This window comes from Pseudopodoces humilis, chromosome 6, assembly GCF_049639895.1.
Source record: "Pseudopodoces humilis isolate 2021_Gansu_Grassland_sample_001 chromosome 6, ASM4963989v1, whole genome shotgun sequence".
NCBI lineage: Eukaryota > Metazoa > Chordata > Aves > Passeriformes > Paridae > Pseudopodoces > Pseudopodoces humilis.
This window is the reverse complement of record NC_142205.1, coordinates 882382-899456: the sequence shown is the minus strand read 5'-3', so window position 1 is coordinate 899456 and position 17075 is coordinate 882382. Positions and strand designations below refer to the sequence as shown.

The following is a 17075-nucleotide window of genomic DNA, read 5'->3' as shown; positions in this document are numbered from 1 at the left end:
GCGTCCTTTTGCCTCCTCTGCCTCCCCTTCCTCCCCTGTCTGCCCCTGCCTCCCTTTCCTGCCCCGTCTCCCCCTGTCCTCCCCTTGTCTTCCCCTGCCTGGCTCTACCTCCCGTGCCTCCCCCGGCCTCCTTGTGCCTCCTCTGACTCTTCCTGGCTGCCCTCGTCCTCCCGCGGCCTCCTCTTGCTTCCCTCTGCCTCCCCTGCCCCTCCTCTGCCTCCTCTACCTCGCACTGCCCATCCCTGCCTTCCCTGTGCTCCCCATCCCATCCCACCCCATCCCCACTGTCCCCTGCTCTCCGATCCCATCCCATCCCTATATTCTCTCTTCTCCCCATCCCATCCCATCCCATCCCATCCCATCCCATCCCATCCCATCCCATCCCATCCCATCCCATCCCATCCCATCCCATCCCATCCCATCCCATCCCATCCCATCCCATCCCATCCCATCCCATCCCATCCCATCCCATCCCATCCCATCCCATCCCATTCCTGCCTCCCCTGCCCTCCCCATCCCGGCCCTGCTCTCCGATCCCATCCCATTCCTGCCTCCTCTGTTCTCCCCATCCCATTCCTGCCTCCTCTGTTCTCCCCATCCCATTCCTGCCTCCCGTGCCCTCCGCATCCCGGCCCTGGTCTCCCATCCCCTCCCTACATTCCCCTGTTCACCCCATCCCATTCCTGCCTCCCCTGTTCTCCCCATCCTATTCCTGCCTCCCGTGCCGTCCCCATCCCGGCCCTGCTCTCCGATCCCATCCCATCCCTACATTCCCTGCCCTCCCAGCCCGGCCCTGCCTCCTCCGGCCTCTCCTGTGTGTCGCGGGGCTCAGGTGAGGCGGCCCCTGCCCGGCCCCGCAGGTACCGCCCGCATCCGCCGGGGCTCGGGGCTGCGTGGGCGCCCGCGGGTGGGCGGCGGGGCGGGGGCGGAGGGAGGGAGGGGTGCGGGGCGCGGGTCCGTGTGTGTGTGCCGTGCCCAGGGGGAGGTTTCTTGCACACGCACACACACACACACCGCACACACGCGCGCACCCGCAGGACCGGCCCCGCTCCGGCCCCCCCCCCGCTCCCGGCTCACACCATGTTCCAGCCGTCTGCGAAGCGCTGCTTCACCATCGAGTCCCTGGTGGGCAAGGACACCCCCCTGGGCCCCGAGGCCCCCCCGCGCCCCCCCCCCCCCCCCTCCCCCGGCCCCGCCCCCGCCGCCGACGCCGCCGCCTTCGCCCCCGGCTTCCAGGGAGCCGCCGGCCGGGCCCTGTACGGCAGCGCCGAGCTCGTCTTCCCCGAGGCCGTGGGGCACCCGGCGCTGCCCGTCGGGCCCCCCCAGCTGGGGGGGTCGGCCCTGCCGCACCCGCACCCCTTCTTCGGGCCGCAGCACCGCGACCCGCTCAACTTTTACCCCTGGGTGCTGCGGAACCGCTTCTTCGGCCACCGCTTCCAAGGTGAGCGGGGGCTGCGGGGGGCGCGGGCCGAGGGCTGGCGGCGGCCCCGGGGGCTGCGGAGCCGCGGGGCTCCTGCCCGGGGCTCGGGGGGCCCGGCTGCAGGGCAGGACCTGTTGCTGCCGTGCCCGCACGCACGGCCGGGGCCGCGGGCGCTGCTCAACGGGGCCGGTGCCTGGGAGCTGCCGGTGCCCCGGAGCTGCCGGTGCCTCGGAGCTGCCGGTGCCTCGGAGCTGCCGGTGCCGCCGCCTTTGCACGCCCGCGGCCGGAGCGCTCCCGCAGCCCCGGGGCCGCGGTCGGGGCCGGGCAGAGCCGGGCAGCCTCGCGGAGTCCCGGCCGAGCATCGCGGAGCTCCGGGGGACGGGACCGGCGCCGCCGCCTCCGTGCGCAGCCGAGAAGGGAATTTGGTTTTCTCCTTCCCGGGAACGAAGGGAAGGATTTCGGTGCGGTGGATCTCGGCTGCGCAGGGAGATGTTGTTTGGTTCCGTAGATTTTCTCTCCGTTCCTTTTCTTCTCTTTATTTATTTCCTCGCTTTCTTTCCTTCTCTTTCTTTTCTTTGCTTTCCTGTTTCGCTTCTTTCGTTCTTTCTTTCTTTCTCTTAATTTTCTGGTTCTGTCTCTTATTTTTTTCAATCTTCATTTTCTTTCTTCTTGTTCCTTCCAATCCTCTTTCTTTTCCTTTTCCTTTCTTTATCCGGTTCCTTTTCTTTCCTTTTTCCCACACGTTTTTTTTTTTCCCTCGGTTTTTTTTTTCTTTTTTGTTTGTTAGTTTGTTTTTTTCTCTGTTTTATTTTCCTCTTTTTTGCCTCCCCGTTTCCTCTCACCGCCTGTCCCGCCGCGGTGCCGGGGGGGTCCCGCAGCCCGGATTAGTTTTATCTGCTCGGCACCAAGCCCTCGCTCGTCCCCGGGGCTCCGCCGGGGATTGCGGCCGCTGCCGGCGGCTCCCGGGGGCACCGGCCCGGCTCCCTCGGCCCCGGGAGCGGCTCCGGCCGGGCCCATGCGGGGCTCCCGGTCCCCCACAGCCCCCGGGCCCGGCTCTCCCGAGCCGTCCCTCTCTCCTGCCTTCTCTCTCCGCCTTTAATTTTCTTGTTCTTCCCTTGCTTTCGTTTCTTTCTACCTTGTTTCGCTCGCTTGCTTTACAGCTTTCCTTCTCTCGCTCGTTGTTCTTTGCTTCTTTCCTTCTTTTATTTTTTTTTTTTTGCTTTCCCACTTCTTGTCTCTTTCTCTTTTTTCCTTTCTCTTTCTTTTTCTGTTTTTTTTTTATTGCTTCCCCACTTTTCTCCTCTCTTTCCTTGTCCCCTTCCCTCTTTCTTTCTCCACTTCACTATTTTCTTTCTTACCTTTCCTTTTCTGTTTTCTTTTCCTGTCAATTTCTCAGTCTTCCTCCTGTTTTATAATTTCTTTTTCTCTCTGTCTCAGTTTTTTCTCTGCCTCCCACCTTCTCTTCCTCTTTCTTTCCTCTTCTTGCTGCTCTCCCCATCCATCCCTTCTCCCTCTTTCTTTCTCTTTCTTTCTTTCCCCCTCCCTCCCCACCCTTTAGCGCTGTGTCCAACCCCACCGTGGGGCTGAGATCAGCCGAGAGGGAGAACGGGGCGCAAACGCTGCAATTTTGGGATGGGGAAGGCTCCGAAAAACCCCGCAATTCTTCTTTTGTGCCCTTCCCGTGCCACGGGGCAAGGAAATCAGCCCAAGCCGGCCCTGCAGAGGGGGTTCCGGGGCTGAGCTCTGTGTGTGCCCGCAGGGAGCGAGGTGTCCCAGGAGAGCCTCCTGCTGCACGGCCCCTTCGCCCGCAAGCCCAAGCGCATCCGCACGGCCTTTTCCCCATCGCAGCTGCTGCGCCTGGAGAGGGCCTTCGAGAAGAACCACTACGTGGTGGGCGCCGAGCGCAAGCAGCTGGCCAGCAGCCTCAGCCTCTCCGAGACACAGGTACTGCCACCCGAGGGTTCCTCCTGTCCCACCCCGTGTGTCCCTCCTGTCCCACCCCGTGTGTCCCTCCTGTCCCATCCTGTGTGTCCCTCCTGTCCCATCCTGTGTGCTCCTTCTGTCCCACCTGTGTGTCCCTCTTGTCCCATCCTGTGTGTCCCTCCAGTACCACCCGTGGGTCCCTCCTGTCCCATCCCGTGTGTCCCTCCTGTCCCACTCCATGTGCCCCTTCTGTTCCACCCGTGTGTCCCAGTTATCTCACCCCGTGTGTCCCTTCTGTCCCATCCCGTGTGTCCCTCCTGTCCCATCCTGTGTGTCCCAGTTATCCCACCCTGAGTGTCCCAGCCTGTCCCACCTCAAGTGACCCAGGTGTCCCACCCCGTGTGTCACTTCTGTCCCACCTCGTGTGTCCCAGCTATCCCACCTGTGTGTCCCTTCTGTCCCACCCCATGTGTCACTTCTGTCCCACCCCGTGTCTCCCATGTGTCCCATCCCTTGTGTCCCAGCCTGTCCCGGATCCGCAGCCCCGGGAGCAGCTCGGAACCGGCACCGGATCCGCGCAGCGCTCCTGTGGGAAATCCCAGCTGGGATTCCAGGCCTGGGGTTCCAGCAGGTGCCGGAAGCCCCAGAGCCTGCGGGTGTTCCCGGGCCCCTCGGGCTGGATTTGGGGTTTTTGTGTGGCGGCGTTCGGGTGTCACAGAGGCTGCGGCAGCTTTGGGGCTGGGGATGCGGCTCCGGCACGGTCCTGCTCTCCGGAGCGCTTTCCTGGTGTTGTTCCTGGCTGGCTCGGGGTGTTTTTCCTGGGAGCAACTGATGGGTTTAAAAATCCAGTTAAGAAAGGAGCAGCAGCCCAAAGGCTTCCCTGGGAAGCTGGAAAAGTGTGGCTGAGCCGAGCAGCCCCGCTCTGTGCGCCCAGAATTCAGGATGGGTGTGGAGACGACGCTGCCGAAGGGCGCTGGTGTCGGATGAGACTTTCTGGGATCAGAACAGACATTTCACGGGAATTCAGATGTAAGGAGACCCAGGAGAAGCACAGGGATGAGAGGAAAAGTGGACAGAGCTGGGGGAAAATGAGGGAGCTGGGGCTGAGCATCTCTGGGAGCCCGGTGTCCCGGCGAGCTCCCAAATGCTCCAGGGGAAGGAGCGCTATTTCCCGGGATATTCAGCAGCTGAGGGATGGAGAAAGTTTTCCCCAAATTCTGGTGAGGCGGTTGGGCCTATGTGCTGAATTAATTGAATTTTTAAGCTTTAATTGATTTGGGAAATAGAGCTGGAGCCGTGGGAGTTCCCAGTGCCCGCCTGGCTCGTCTTCGCCTGGGCTCCACCACACCAAACCTCCATCCCTGGGAGCAGGAAATTCCTGGCAGGAAAATGTCACGGGCACGGGGACAGTGGGAAGGAGCAGCTGTGGCTGTTGGGAAGCGAGAACTGAGCCCCCAAAATCCCGGGGGTGTTTGGAGCCCGAGGGTGATGCTGTCCCTGCGGCTCGCGGGGCTCAGCGCTGGATCTGGCTCGGGTCCCTTCCCGCTGCTCCTGTCACCTCTCTGGGCTGGAATGGAGGAAAAAAGGGAAAAAAGGACAAACCCCAAAGGTCAAAGAACAGCCAGGAACTTGTCGGGGTGGAAAGGGCAGCTCTGGGATGCCCCAGGGCGAGCTTAGCCATTCCCTGGCCTTTTCCAGCATCGCCTGGAGCCTAAATGCGACAACGCCGTTTATTCCTGGGGAAATGCAGCGGCATCCCAACCCCAAATCCCAGAGATTTTGGGGTGCAAAGAAGCCACGTAGACATTTTAAATTTCCTTTTCCTGTGTGTGCTGCAGCCCATTCGGTAGCTCGGTGCTTCCGTGGTTTTGGGAAGCTGCTGCTGCTGGCGGGGAGCGGGCGCGGGGACAACGGGAGGCAGCGGCAGGGCCGGGAAAGGCTCCCGTCCTTCCCACGGATCCATCCGGGAATGGGCGCTCGGCAGAGGGAAACGTTCTTCCCTTCTGCTTTGTGGCTTTGGAAAAATAGTGTTTATTTTTAATTTTTTAAAATCTGGTTTAATTACCTGGAGGAAAATAATCCCAGTGCGCCGAGGGATGGGATACGGGATGGGATACGGGATGGGATATGGGATGGGATATGGGATGGGATATGGGATGGGATAAGGGATGGGATATGGGATAGAATATAGGATAGGATACACCCAGGTGTGGGGATTGGAGGAGTGGGACACCAGGGGCTGGTGGCCGTGCCAAACCCAGGATATTATTACTATTATTACTATTATTATTATTACTATTATTATTATTATTGTTATTGTTATTGTTATTATTATTAATTCAATATTCAGTGATAAATCCCGCGTGGAATCAAATTTCCATGGAAAACCAGCCCACTTTATCCATGATACCCATCCCGGTGCGACACAGGCACCGGACCCACAGTTTGCTGGGTTTTATCATTTTCTCATGGATTCAACAATTCCCACTCGGGGTTCCAGGCCCTGGCTGTGCCTGGCCCTATTTCCCAACTGCTTTTCCCCCTGGAAAAGGGGGTTTTTCCCTTTGGGCTGGGCCAGCTCCGGGTGCCCCAGCCAGGGAGCAGCACCTGGAGCAGCCCAGGGAAGGTGGGGAGGGTTCAGGTCCCGCCAGGCCTCAGGAAATGTCTTGGGATGTGGGCTGTGGGATATGGGCTGTGGGATATGGGATGTGGGATATGGGATATGGGATATGGGATATGGGATGTGGGATATGGGATGTGGGATATGGGATATGGGATATGGGATATGGGATATGGGATGTAGGATATGGGATATGGGATGTAGGATATGGGATATGAGATATGGGATATGGGATATGGGATATGGGATGTGGGATATGGGATATGGGATATGGGATGTGGGATATGGGATGTAGGATATGGGATATGAGATATGGGATATGGGATGTAGGATATGGGATATGAGATATGGGATATGGGATATGGGATATGGGATATGGGGTGGGGACGGTGCCAGTGTTTAATCCCTTCCCAGCCCTTCTCCTACCCAGGAGCTGCGTTAATTCGGGATGAGGTTGGAACAACAGGCTCGGGAACAGCAAAATCAAAGGGGCTGGGGGAGCAGAATGGAGCTCAGGGCCCTGCCACAATTCCAGGGGTTCCACAAGTGGGAGCAGGGTGGAGAAGGTGCAGGAAGGGCTCCGAAGGGAACATGGGATGGGCTGAGCAAGAGCAGCCGTCCGGGGGCTTTGGGTGTGATGGGAACAGTGGGGTGAGACCCAGGGGGCATTGAGCGGGTGTGTGGGGACACCGGGATCAACAGGGACACCGGGAAGTGTGGGGACACCGGGAAATGTGGGGACACGTGGGGACACCAGGATCAGCAGGGATCCTGGTAAATGTGGGGACACCGGGATCAGCAGGGATCTCAGCGCTGTGGCTGCTTCAGGGTTGGTGTGCCAGACTGGGATGTGGGATATGGGATGTGGGATATGGGGTGTGGAATGTGGGATATGGGATGTGGGACGGGGGATGTGGTGTGTGGGGTGTGCACTGGCAATGGGATGAGCTGGGGGCACTGTGCCCATCGGGCACGGCCTCTCTGTGCCCAGCGCTGGTGGCACCAGGTCACCTCAGCTCCCACGGGAGCACCCTGGGCTGGGAAGGCACTTCCCTGGATTCCTCTGGCACCACGGAGCCCAGAATTCCCAGCAGAGCCGCTCCACCCCCAGCAGCTCGAGGGGCAAACCCCGCTTGGGGTCTCAAACCTGCATTCCCAGAGCAGAGGCCACTCCCTGGCTCCTGCCAGAGGGAAGTTTGGGCTGGTTATGGAATCCCTGGATATCCCAGTGTCCCTCCTGGATTTGGGCTGGTTATGGAATCCCTGGATATCCCAGTGTCCCTCCTGGATTTGGGGTGGTTAAGGAATCCCTGGATATCCCAGTGTCCCTCCTGGATTTGGGGTGGTTAAGGAATCCCTGGATATCCCAGTGTCCCTCCTGGATTTGGGGTGATTATGGAATCCCTGGATATCCCAGTGTCCCTCCTGGATTTGGGCTGGTTATGGAATCCCTGGATATCCCAGTGTCCCTCCTGGATTTGGGGTGATTATGGAATCCCTGGATATCCCAGTGTCCCTCCTGGATTTGGGGTGGTTATGGAATCCCTGGATATCCTGCTGTCCTCTCCTGGAGCTGTCCCTGCAGGGACGGAGCAGCCCTGGCCAGGGACTCGTGGCCGGCTGGGAATTGCAGCTGCTCCGTAATTAATAATTAACAATTAACAATTAGAGCGAATGCCTGGGAATCACAGGAGGAGAAAGATGCCCAGATAGAGCAGGAGAGTGGCCCAGTGCAAAGCCCGGGGCTGGCAGTTGTCCCCTCCCCATGAGAACTGTCCCCAAAAACAAACCACAGCGTTTTTGGGGTGTCTCCGGAGGGAAGTGCCTGCAGGGACAGCAGGAGGAGGTGCAGGGGGTGGTGGCACTTTGGGTGACAGCGGGGCCGGTCCCTGTGTCCCCATCCCGACCCAGGGACAGCAGGAGGAGGTGCAGGGGGTGGTGACACTTTGGGTGACAGCGGGGCCGGTCCCTGTGTCCCCATCCCGACCCAGCGCTCTCAGCCTCACGGCCTGGGGGAGCTCCACGCGGAGCCACCGTGGATTGTCCCCTGGTGGTGGCAATGTCACCTTGGGGCCAGGTGGGACTCTGAGGGTGCCGTGCTGGCCCCGGGGGCACCGTGAAGGACACGGGGCTGGGAGCAGCGTCCAGGGATGCAGGACAGGGATGCAGGACACGGATGCAGGACACGGATGCAGGACTGGGATGCAGGACTGGGATGCAGGACTGGGATGCAGGACACGGATGCAGGACACGGATGCAGGACAGGGATGTAGGACAGGGATGCAGAACAGGGATGCAGGACACGGATGCAGGACACGGATGCAGGACAGGGATGCAGGACAGGGATGCAGGACAGGGATGCAGGACAGGGATGCAGGACACGGATGCAGGACAGGGATGCAGGACATGGATGCAGGACACGGATGCAGGACAGGGATGCAGGACAGGGATGCAGGACACGGATGCAGGACAGGGATGCAGGACATGGATGCAGGACAGGGATGCAGGACAGGGATGCAGGACACGGATGCAGGACAGGGATGCAGGACACGGATGCAGGACAGGGATGCAGGACAGGGATGCAGGACAGGGATGCAGGACACGGATGCAGGACAGGGATGCAGGACATGGATGCAGGACACGGATGCAGGACAGGGATGCAGGACATGGATGCAGGACACGGATGCAGGACAGGGATGCAGGACATGGATGCAGGACAGGGATGCAGGACAGGGATGCAGGACACGGATGCAGGACAGGGATGCAGGACACGGATGCAGGACAGGGATGCAGGACAGGGATGCAGGACAGGGATGCAGGACACGGATGCAGGACAGGGATGCAGGACATGGATGCAGGACACGGATGCAGGACAGGGATGCAGGACATGGATGCAGGACACGGATGCAGGACAGGGATGCAGGACATGGATGCAGGACACGGATGCAGGACAGGGATGCAGAACAGGGATGCAGGACAGGGATGCAGGACAGGGATGCAGGACGGGGATGCAGGACAGGGATGCAGGACTGGGATGCAGGACTGGGATGCAGGACTGGGATGCAGGAGCCATCCCCACCCTGCCACAGGACCCCGGGAATGGCGGAGCTGGGATTTACCAACACCCGGCACAAGAAGGGTTAATTTGGGAAGGGATAAAACCGTGGGCTCGGGAATTTGAACCGATTCCTCCCGGAGTCGGAGGGGGCAGCTGATCCCACCGGGAGCTGCTCGCACTCTTCCCAAGGTGGTGGATCCCAGCGAGGGATCTGGAAAATTCCCCATTCCCGCAGCCGGGAATGCCGGGGAGCCTCGTCCCGCTGGAGCCGGGAATCGCTTTATGCCCCGCTTCCCCTTCCATCACTTCGGGAAAAGGCAATTCCCTGTTCCCAGAGGGCCGCGAGCTTTAATTAAAGTTTGTAAAGTGCTCGGCGGCGCCTGAATGAAAGGCGCCAGCTGGGAATTGTTCCGGGAATGGCCCAGAGGTAGGAAAGGCAATGGATTGTGTCCCGGGAGGGGTCAGGACACGTCCCGTTCCCAGAGAGCCGCAAAGTCAGGGGCTGCTGCTGGGCTGGCTGCGGCTCCAGGGAATGCCGGCCGGGACTGGGAATGCCGGCTCCCGAACTGGGAATGCCAGCCCGAACTGGGAATGCCGGCCTGAACTGGGAATGCTGGCTTCCGAACTGGGAATTCCGGGTCGAACTGGGAATGCCGGCCTGAACTGGGAATGCTGGCTTCCGAACTGGGAAAGCCGGCCCGAACTGGGAATTCCGGTTCCCGAACTGGGAATGCCGGCCCAGGATGGGAATGCCGGCCCAGGATGGGAATGCCGGCCCGGACTGGGAATGCCGATCCGGGATGGGAATGCCGGCCTGAACTGGGAATGCCGGCCCGAACTGGGAATGCCGGCCCGAACTGGGAATGCCGGCTCCCGAACTGGGAATGCCGGCGCTCAGACTGGGAATGCCGATCCTGGATGGGAATGCCGGCCCGAACTGGGAATGCCGGCCCAGGATGGGAATGCCGGCCCGAACTGGGAATGCTGTCCCGGGGTGGGAATGCTGGCCCGGGGTGGGAATGCCGGCCCGGACTGGGAATGCCGGCCCGGACTGGGAATGCCGATCCGGGGTGGGAATGCCGGCCCGGACTGGGAATGCGGGCCCGAACTGGGAATGCCGATCCGAGAAGCTCCGGAGCAGGGAGCAGGCGGTGGTTGGTGCTGAAGGACAGGGGAAGGGCCGAGGATCCGGGATCAGCTGCAGCCGAGCGCTGCCGGCGGCCGCGGGATCCCAAATCTGCAGCGGGAGAAGGCTCAGCCCGGCCTGGGGTGGCGGTGGCACCTGGTGCTGCTGGGCCTGGGAGCCAGGCGGTGTCCTCATCCCTCCTGGGACATCCTGGATCCTGCCTGGGGCATCCTGGATCCCTCCTGGGGCATCCTGGATCTCGCCTGGGGCATTCTTATCCCACTTTTGGAATTCTGGATCCCTCCTGTGGAATCCTCATCTCTCCTGGGCATCCTCATCTTGCCTTTGGAGTTCTGGATCCCACCTGCACATCCCCACCCCACCCCATGCCCTCCTCACCCCACATCCCTGCCTGCAGCACCCAGCACTGCTGCCTGGGGCATCCACCCTGCTCCCTGCAGCATCCCAGTGCAGCATCCCAGTGCAGCATCCCTCACCATCCCAGCTGCCACATCCTGCATCCCATAACCCTGCCTGCAGCATTCCCACATCCCATAACCCTGCGTGAATCATATCCACTTCCCTTATCCCATCCCTGCTGCTTCCTGCAGCATCCTGCATCCCTCACCGCTGCCTCCTGCATCCCTCCTCCTGTCTGCAGCATCCTGCATCCCTGCATCCCTGCATCCCTGCATCCCTGCATCCCTGCACCCCTGCACCCCTGCATCCCTGCATCCCTGCACCCCTGCATCCTGCATCCCTGCATCCCTGCACCCCTGCACCCCTGCACCCCTGTACCCCTGCATCCCTGCACCCCTGCATCCTGCATCCCTGCATCCCTGCACCCCTGCACCCCTGCATCCTGCATCCTTGCATCCCTGCATCCCTTCATCAGTGCATCTTGCATCCCTGCATCCCTGCATCCCTCCTCCTGCCTGAAGCATCCCTGCATCCCTGCCTCTGGCATCCTGCATCCCTGCATCCATGTATCCTGCATCCCTGCATCCCTGCATCCCTACATCCCTGCACCCCTGCATCCCTGCACCCCTGCACCCCTGCATCCTGCATCTCTGCATCCCTGCATCCTGCATCTCTGCATCCCTGCATCCTGCATCCTGCATCCCTCCGTGCACCACTGACCCTGTGGGTGCCCTCAGCACCCCAAAGTGATGCCTGTCCCTGCTGTCCTGTCCTGTCCTGTCCCTGCTGTCCTGTCCTGTCCTGTCCTGTCCTGTCCTGTCCCTGCTGTCCTATCTGTCCTGTCCTGTCCTGTCCCTGCTGTCCAGTCCTGTCCTGTCTGTCCTGTCCTGTCCTGTCCCTGCTGTCCTGTCCTGTCCTGTCCTGTCCCTGCTGTCCTGTCCTGTCCTGTCTTGTCCTGTCCTGTCCACCCCGAGCCCAGCCCACGTTCCCAGTGCTGGAATCGAGGATCGTGGGGTTGGATTTGGATTCCTGGGCAGGTGAGGAGGGTGGGATCCCCGAGCACGGAGACTCCTGGGGCTGTTTGTCACCGGCACAGTGGAAAAGGTCTCCTGAACCCTCAGTGTGGTCAATTAGGGATCGCTAATTGTAATTACAGTCCTGGCAGGGGCGTGGGGATGGCTCTGAGTGTTACCCCGGTGGTCACTGCAGCCATGCTGCTGTGCCTGTGACATCCTGTGGCATCCTGTGACATCCTGTGACATCCTGTGGCATCCTGTGGCATCCTGTGGCATCCTGTGGCATCCTGGCACCAGGGACAGCTGGAGCAGTGCTGGGATTGGCTGCTCCCCGTGGTCCGTGCCCATCCAGGCACAGCCAGCTCAGGGTGTCACGCTCTGGGTGCTCCCAGGGGTGTCCCCTGTCCTGCTGTCCCATGGCTGAGGTGTCACTGAGTGTCCTTCACCTCGGTCATGGTGCTGCAACCGTGCAGCAGCTGCAGCTGTCCCTGTCCCATCCCTGTCCCATCCCTGTCCCATCCCTGTCCCATCCCTGTCCCATCCCTTTCCCCCCTGCCCCACCTTGCCATGGGGAAGTGAGGCAGGGCAGGGCAGCTGTGGGAGCGCTCCTGGAGGGACAGGGATGGCACAGGGACAAGCACAGGACAGGGACAGGCACAGGGACAGGGACAGGCACCAGGACAGGGATGACGCAGGCACAGGGACAGGACAGGGATGGCACAGGCACAGGGACAGGGACAGGGATGGCACAGGGATGGCACAGGGATGACACAGGCACAGGGACAGTCACAGGCACAGGGACAGGACAGGGATGACACAGGCACGAGGACAGTCACAGGCACAGGGACAGGGACAGGGATGGCACAGGGACAGACACAGGGACAGTCACAGGCACAGGACAGGGATGGCACAGGCACAGGGACAGACACAGGGACAGGGACAGTGACAGGCACAGGCACAGGACAGGGATGGCACAGTCACAGGCACAGGGACAGGACAGGGATGGCACAGGGATGACACAGTCACAGGGACAGGGATGGCACAGGGATGACACTGTCACAGGGACAGACACAGGGAGGGACAGCGTGGCCGCTCTCCAGGGCAGGCCGAGTTCCCAGCCGTGCTGCAGCCCCGCCCGTGCCGCCCCAGCCGTGCCCGCAGCCCCGAGCGCCGCCGTCTCTCCCGTGCCAGGTAAAAGTGTGGTTCCAGAACCGGCGGACGAAATACAAACGGCAGAAGCTGGAGGAGGAGGGCCCCGACTCGGAGCAGAAGAAGAAGGGCTCGCACCACATCAACCGATGGCGCCTCGCCACCAAGCAGTCGAGCGGAGAAGACATCGACGTCACCTCCAACGACTAAAGCAGGGACAGGCTCCAGGTGCGGCCACCATGGAGAGGACCCCGGGGCAGGCCTGGGGGACACAGGCGGTGGCACCGACAGGACTGTAGGGACATCGCCCGCCGCCGCCGCCGCCGCCCGCGGCCTTTCCTCGGGGCGCGGCCCGACCCCGTCCCTCGGAGGGGCTTTCGGGGAGCTCCCGCAGAGCCGAGGAGCGAGAGGAGCCCGCCAGGGCGGCCCCGGGACCGCGCATCCTCCTCGGAGCCCGAGTCCGTGAGATCCGACCGACGCGTCCCACCACAAGCTCAATGTTCCAAACCCTTCCTCATTTACCTTTTTATTCTCATTTGCCACCGTTTTTCCCCGCCTTCCTTTCCCCACCGTCCCCCCTGCATCGTTTTCTCCGTTGGTTCATGGTTTGGGTTTTTTTATGAGGATTTATTTTAATTTATTCTCTCTCGCCGTGCCCGTGTGCGTGCGTTCCCTCCCGTAGGTAGCAGCTGTAGTGAGTGTTACTGCGTGGAAATAAAAGGCAAAACGTGCTGCAAACTCACCTGGATGGAAACTGCGGGGCAGGGCGGCAGGGCACCGGCACCTCCTCGGGCTGGGGACAGCGGGGGCCCGGCGGGACGGCGGCTGGGGGGCATTGGGGGGTCCTGGGGGGGCACTGGGAGGGCACTGGGGGGGACTGGGGGGAGACTGGGAGGCATTTGGGGGGGACTGGGGGGGCACGGGTGGGGGCGGGGAGGCACGGGGGGGCACTGGGGGGGACAGGGAAGCACTGCGGGGGACTGGGAGGTACTGGGAGGGCACTGGGGGGACTGGGGGGGGACTGGGAAGCACTGGGAAGCCCTGGGGAGGCACTGGGGGACACTGGTGGGCACTGGGAGAAAGGGAATGAGCGCAGTTTGGAGGATCCGTGGCGGTGAGTGAGGACAGGGGGGCCCTTAGGGGTCCCACAGGTGTGACAGGTATGGAGGGTGTCCCCGGGGGTCCCACAGGTGTGACAGGGATGGGGGGTGTCCCCGGGGGTCCCATAGGTGTGACAGGGATGGGCGGTGTCCCCGGGGGTCCCACAGGTGTGACAGGGATGGGGGCTATCCCCGGGGGTCCCACAGGTGTGACAGGGATGGGCGGTGTCCCCGGGGGTCCCACAGGTGTGACAGGTATGGAGGGTGTCCCCGGGGGTCCCACAGGTGTGACAGGTATGGAGGGTGTCCCTGGCTGTCCCCGGGGGTCCCACAGGTGTGACAGGGATGGGCGGTGTCCCCGGGGGTCCCACAGGTGTGACAGGGATGGGCGGTGTCCCCGGGGGTCCCACAGGTGTGACAGGGATGGGGGCTATCCCCGGGGGTCCCACAGGTGTGACAGGGATGGGCGGTGTCCCTGGGGGTCCCACAGGTGTGACAGGGATGGGCGGTGTCCCCGGGGGTCCCACAGGTGTGACAGGAATGGGGGGTGTCCCCGGGGGTCCCACAGGTGTGACAGGTATGGAGGGTGTCCCCGGGGGTCCCACAGGTGTGACAGGGATGGGGGGTGTCCCCGGGGGTCCCACAGGTGTGACAGGGATGGGCGGTGTCCCCGGGGGTCCCACAGGTGTGACAGGGATGGGGGGTGTCCCTGGCTGTCCCCGGGGGTCCCTGGGGGTCACAGGTAAGCGGCAGCTCCAGGAACCGCAGCTCCACACCCGCACAGGGATTGGATGTCGGGAGAGCTCCCAGTGCCCTGAGGATCCCTCGGGAATGTCCCCTGAGGGATGGAGGGGACACCCAGGGCTGGCCCCACCGGGACCCCCAGACCTGATGAGGGATTTGGGGTCAGGGGGAGCTCAGGGGAGCAAGGCCGGGAGTCCTTCCCAGGTGCTCCTGGAATTTGGGGGAAAACACATCTCCTAATTTTATATATATATAAATTATATATCTAAAAATATATAAATATATAAAAATATATAAAAATATATAAATTATATATATAAATTATATAAATATAAAAATATAAAAAATATAAAAATTATATATATATAAAATAATTCATATATATAAATTATATATATAAAAATAAAATAATTCTCTATAAAATACAGCCTCTATACACACATCTATATACATAAATAAAACATATCCCTCCTAATGCATATATAAAGTGTATATGGTATTTTATAATTTATATTTTATATATATTTATCAGTATGCACACCATCCATCGTGTACATAATATGTATATATAAAATATAGATTGTGCTCGGTAAGGCCTCTATTATATATAATGATATCTAATTACATATTTTAAAATATATCCATTGGCTCATATATTTTATTATATGTACTAGATGATAATTATATATATATATTATGCCTTTAGTTATATGTATTTTTATATTCTAGCGCGATACAAATTTTGTAATTATTTTTGTATAATTATATACAAACACACAAAATTCATCATTTCTGCTGCTGGGAAAGCGCCCTCCCCACATCCGGGGAAAATCATTCCAAGGAAAATCCCCCACCCCGTGCAGCTTCTTCCCTGTAAAACCAGCCCATAATAACCTTGTCCTTAGGCAGGTTTAAATCCCAAAATTCCCACGGAATTCCACACGGAGCTGGGAGTGCAGCAAGTGTTTGATCTCTTTTATTCCGACAGATCCGAGGGTTACACGAGGAGCCGCGGGCGGTGGCTACGGAGGGGTTAAAAAGAACTGGAGCGGGGGGGAGCCCGGGGGTGTCCCGGGGGTGTCTGGTGTGTCCTGGGGGTGTCCCAAGGTGTCCCGGGGGTGTCCCGGGGGTGTCTGGTGTGTCCTGGGGGTGTCCCAAGGTGTCCCGGGGGTGTCCCGGGTGTGTCTCGGGCTGTCCCAGGTGTGTCCCGGGGTGTCCCGGTGTGTCCCGGGGTGTCCCGGTGTGTCCCGGGGGTGTCCCGGTGTGTCCCGGTGTGTCCCAGGTGTGTCCCGGGTGTGTCCCGGTGTGTCCCGGTGTGTCCCGGGGTGTCCCGGGGTGTCCCGGGCTGTCCCGGGTGTGTCCCGGTGTGTCCCCGGTGTGTCCCGGTGTGTCCCGGTGTATCCCGGGCTGTCCCGGGGTGTCCCAGGGGTGTCCCGGTGTGTCCCGGGCTGTCCCGGGTGTGTCCCGGTGTGTCCCCGGTGTGTCCCGGTGTGTCCCGGTGTGTCCCGGTGTGTCCTGGTGTATCCCGGGCTGTCCCGGGGTGTCCCAGGGGTGTCCCAGGGGTGTCCCGGTGTGTCCCGGGGTGTCCTGGGGGTGTCTGGAGTGTCCCAGGTGTGTCCCGGGCTGTCCCAGGTGTGTCCCGGGCTGTCCCAGGTGTGTCCCGGGCTGTCCCGGGGGTGTCCGGGGTGCCCACCCCGCTGGAAGACGCCGCTGCTGGCAGCTGACCCCTGGCCATTCCCGAGGGATCGGCTGTCAGGGTGTGCTCAGATCCCAGGATGAGAGAGATGCCGGGTGTGGAACGAGCCGGACAAAGCGGGGAAAAGCCCAAAGTGGCGTTTCCTAAAGGGACCTGGGGACACACCCAGAGCTGGGGACGGCCACCACCCCCAGGACAGCGGGTGCCACCCTGGAATGTCCTCAGAGCATCCCGGGGGAGCTGCTCTGTCCCCAGAGCTCTGCCCAGGGCCTCACACAGCCCAGCAGCCCCCGAGCTCCTCCCGAGGCAATCCCAGGCTCTGGATCTCCACCCCAGCGCCCCAGGAGGAGGAGGGGACACCCCATCCCTGGGCCAGGAGCCATCGGTGGGGATGTCCCTGGGGACAGGCTCCGGCTCTGGCCAGGTGACCCCACATGCCAGCCGTGCTCACAGTGACCTCTGCCCATCCTGGGAGCCGGGCACACGCCAGGATGGGGAGCAGGAAAAGGAACAACAAGGAGAAACGGAAGGAGCTGAGCCGTGCCCAGGCTGGGAGGGTTGGCACGGGGGTGACACCGCCCTGGCCTTGTCCCCTGGTTGTCCCCCGGGCACCTCAGGGAGCAGCCAACAGCCCCATCCTCCAGGAGAGACTCAAAACTTCTCGCCGGCACCTTTTGCTGCAACCTGGTCCTCATTATTCCTTAATTAACATAGCCAAGAAATCAATTAGCTGCGACATTTCTAATTAAATACTCCGGGAGATGATCATCTCATTATTATTCTCTGCCGAGGTGAAGGACTCG

At 60.7% G+C, this 17075-nt stretch overlaps 1 protein-coding gene across 1 annotated transcript; it reads left to right on the top strand.

Annotated features, from left to right (window-relative positions):
• Positions 1-1080: 1080 nt before the first annotated feature.
• LOC102104739 (homeobox protein EMX1) lies at positions 1081-13294 on the top strand. Its single transcript, XM_005532568.2, has 3 exons — positions 1081-1441; positions 3180-3364; positions 12775-13294. The coding sequence occupies exons 1-3, from the start codon at positions 1081-1083 to the stop codon at positions 12940-12942; spliced, it is 714 nt and encodes a 237-aa protein (XP_005532625.2). The 3' UTR covers positions 12943-13294.
• The last annotated feature ends 3781 nt before the right edge of the window (positions 13295-17075 follow it).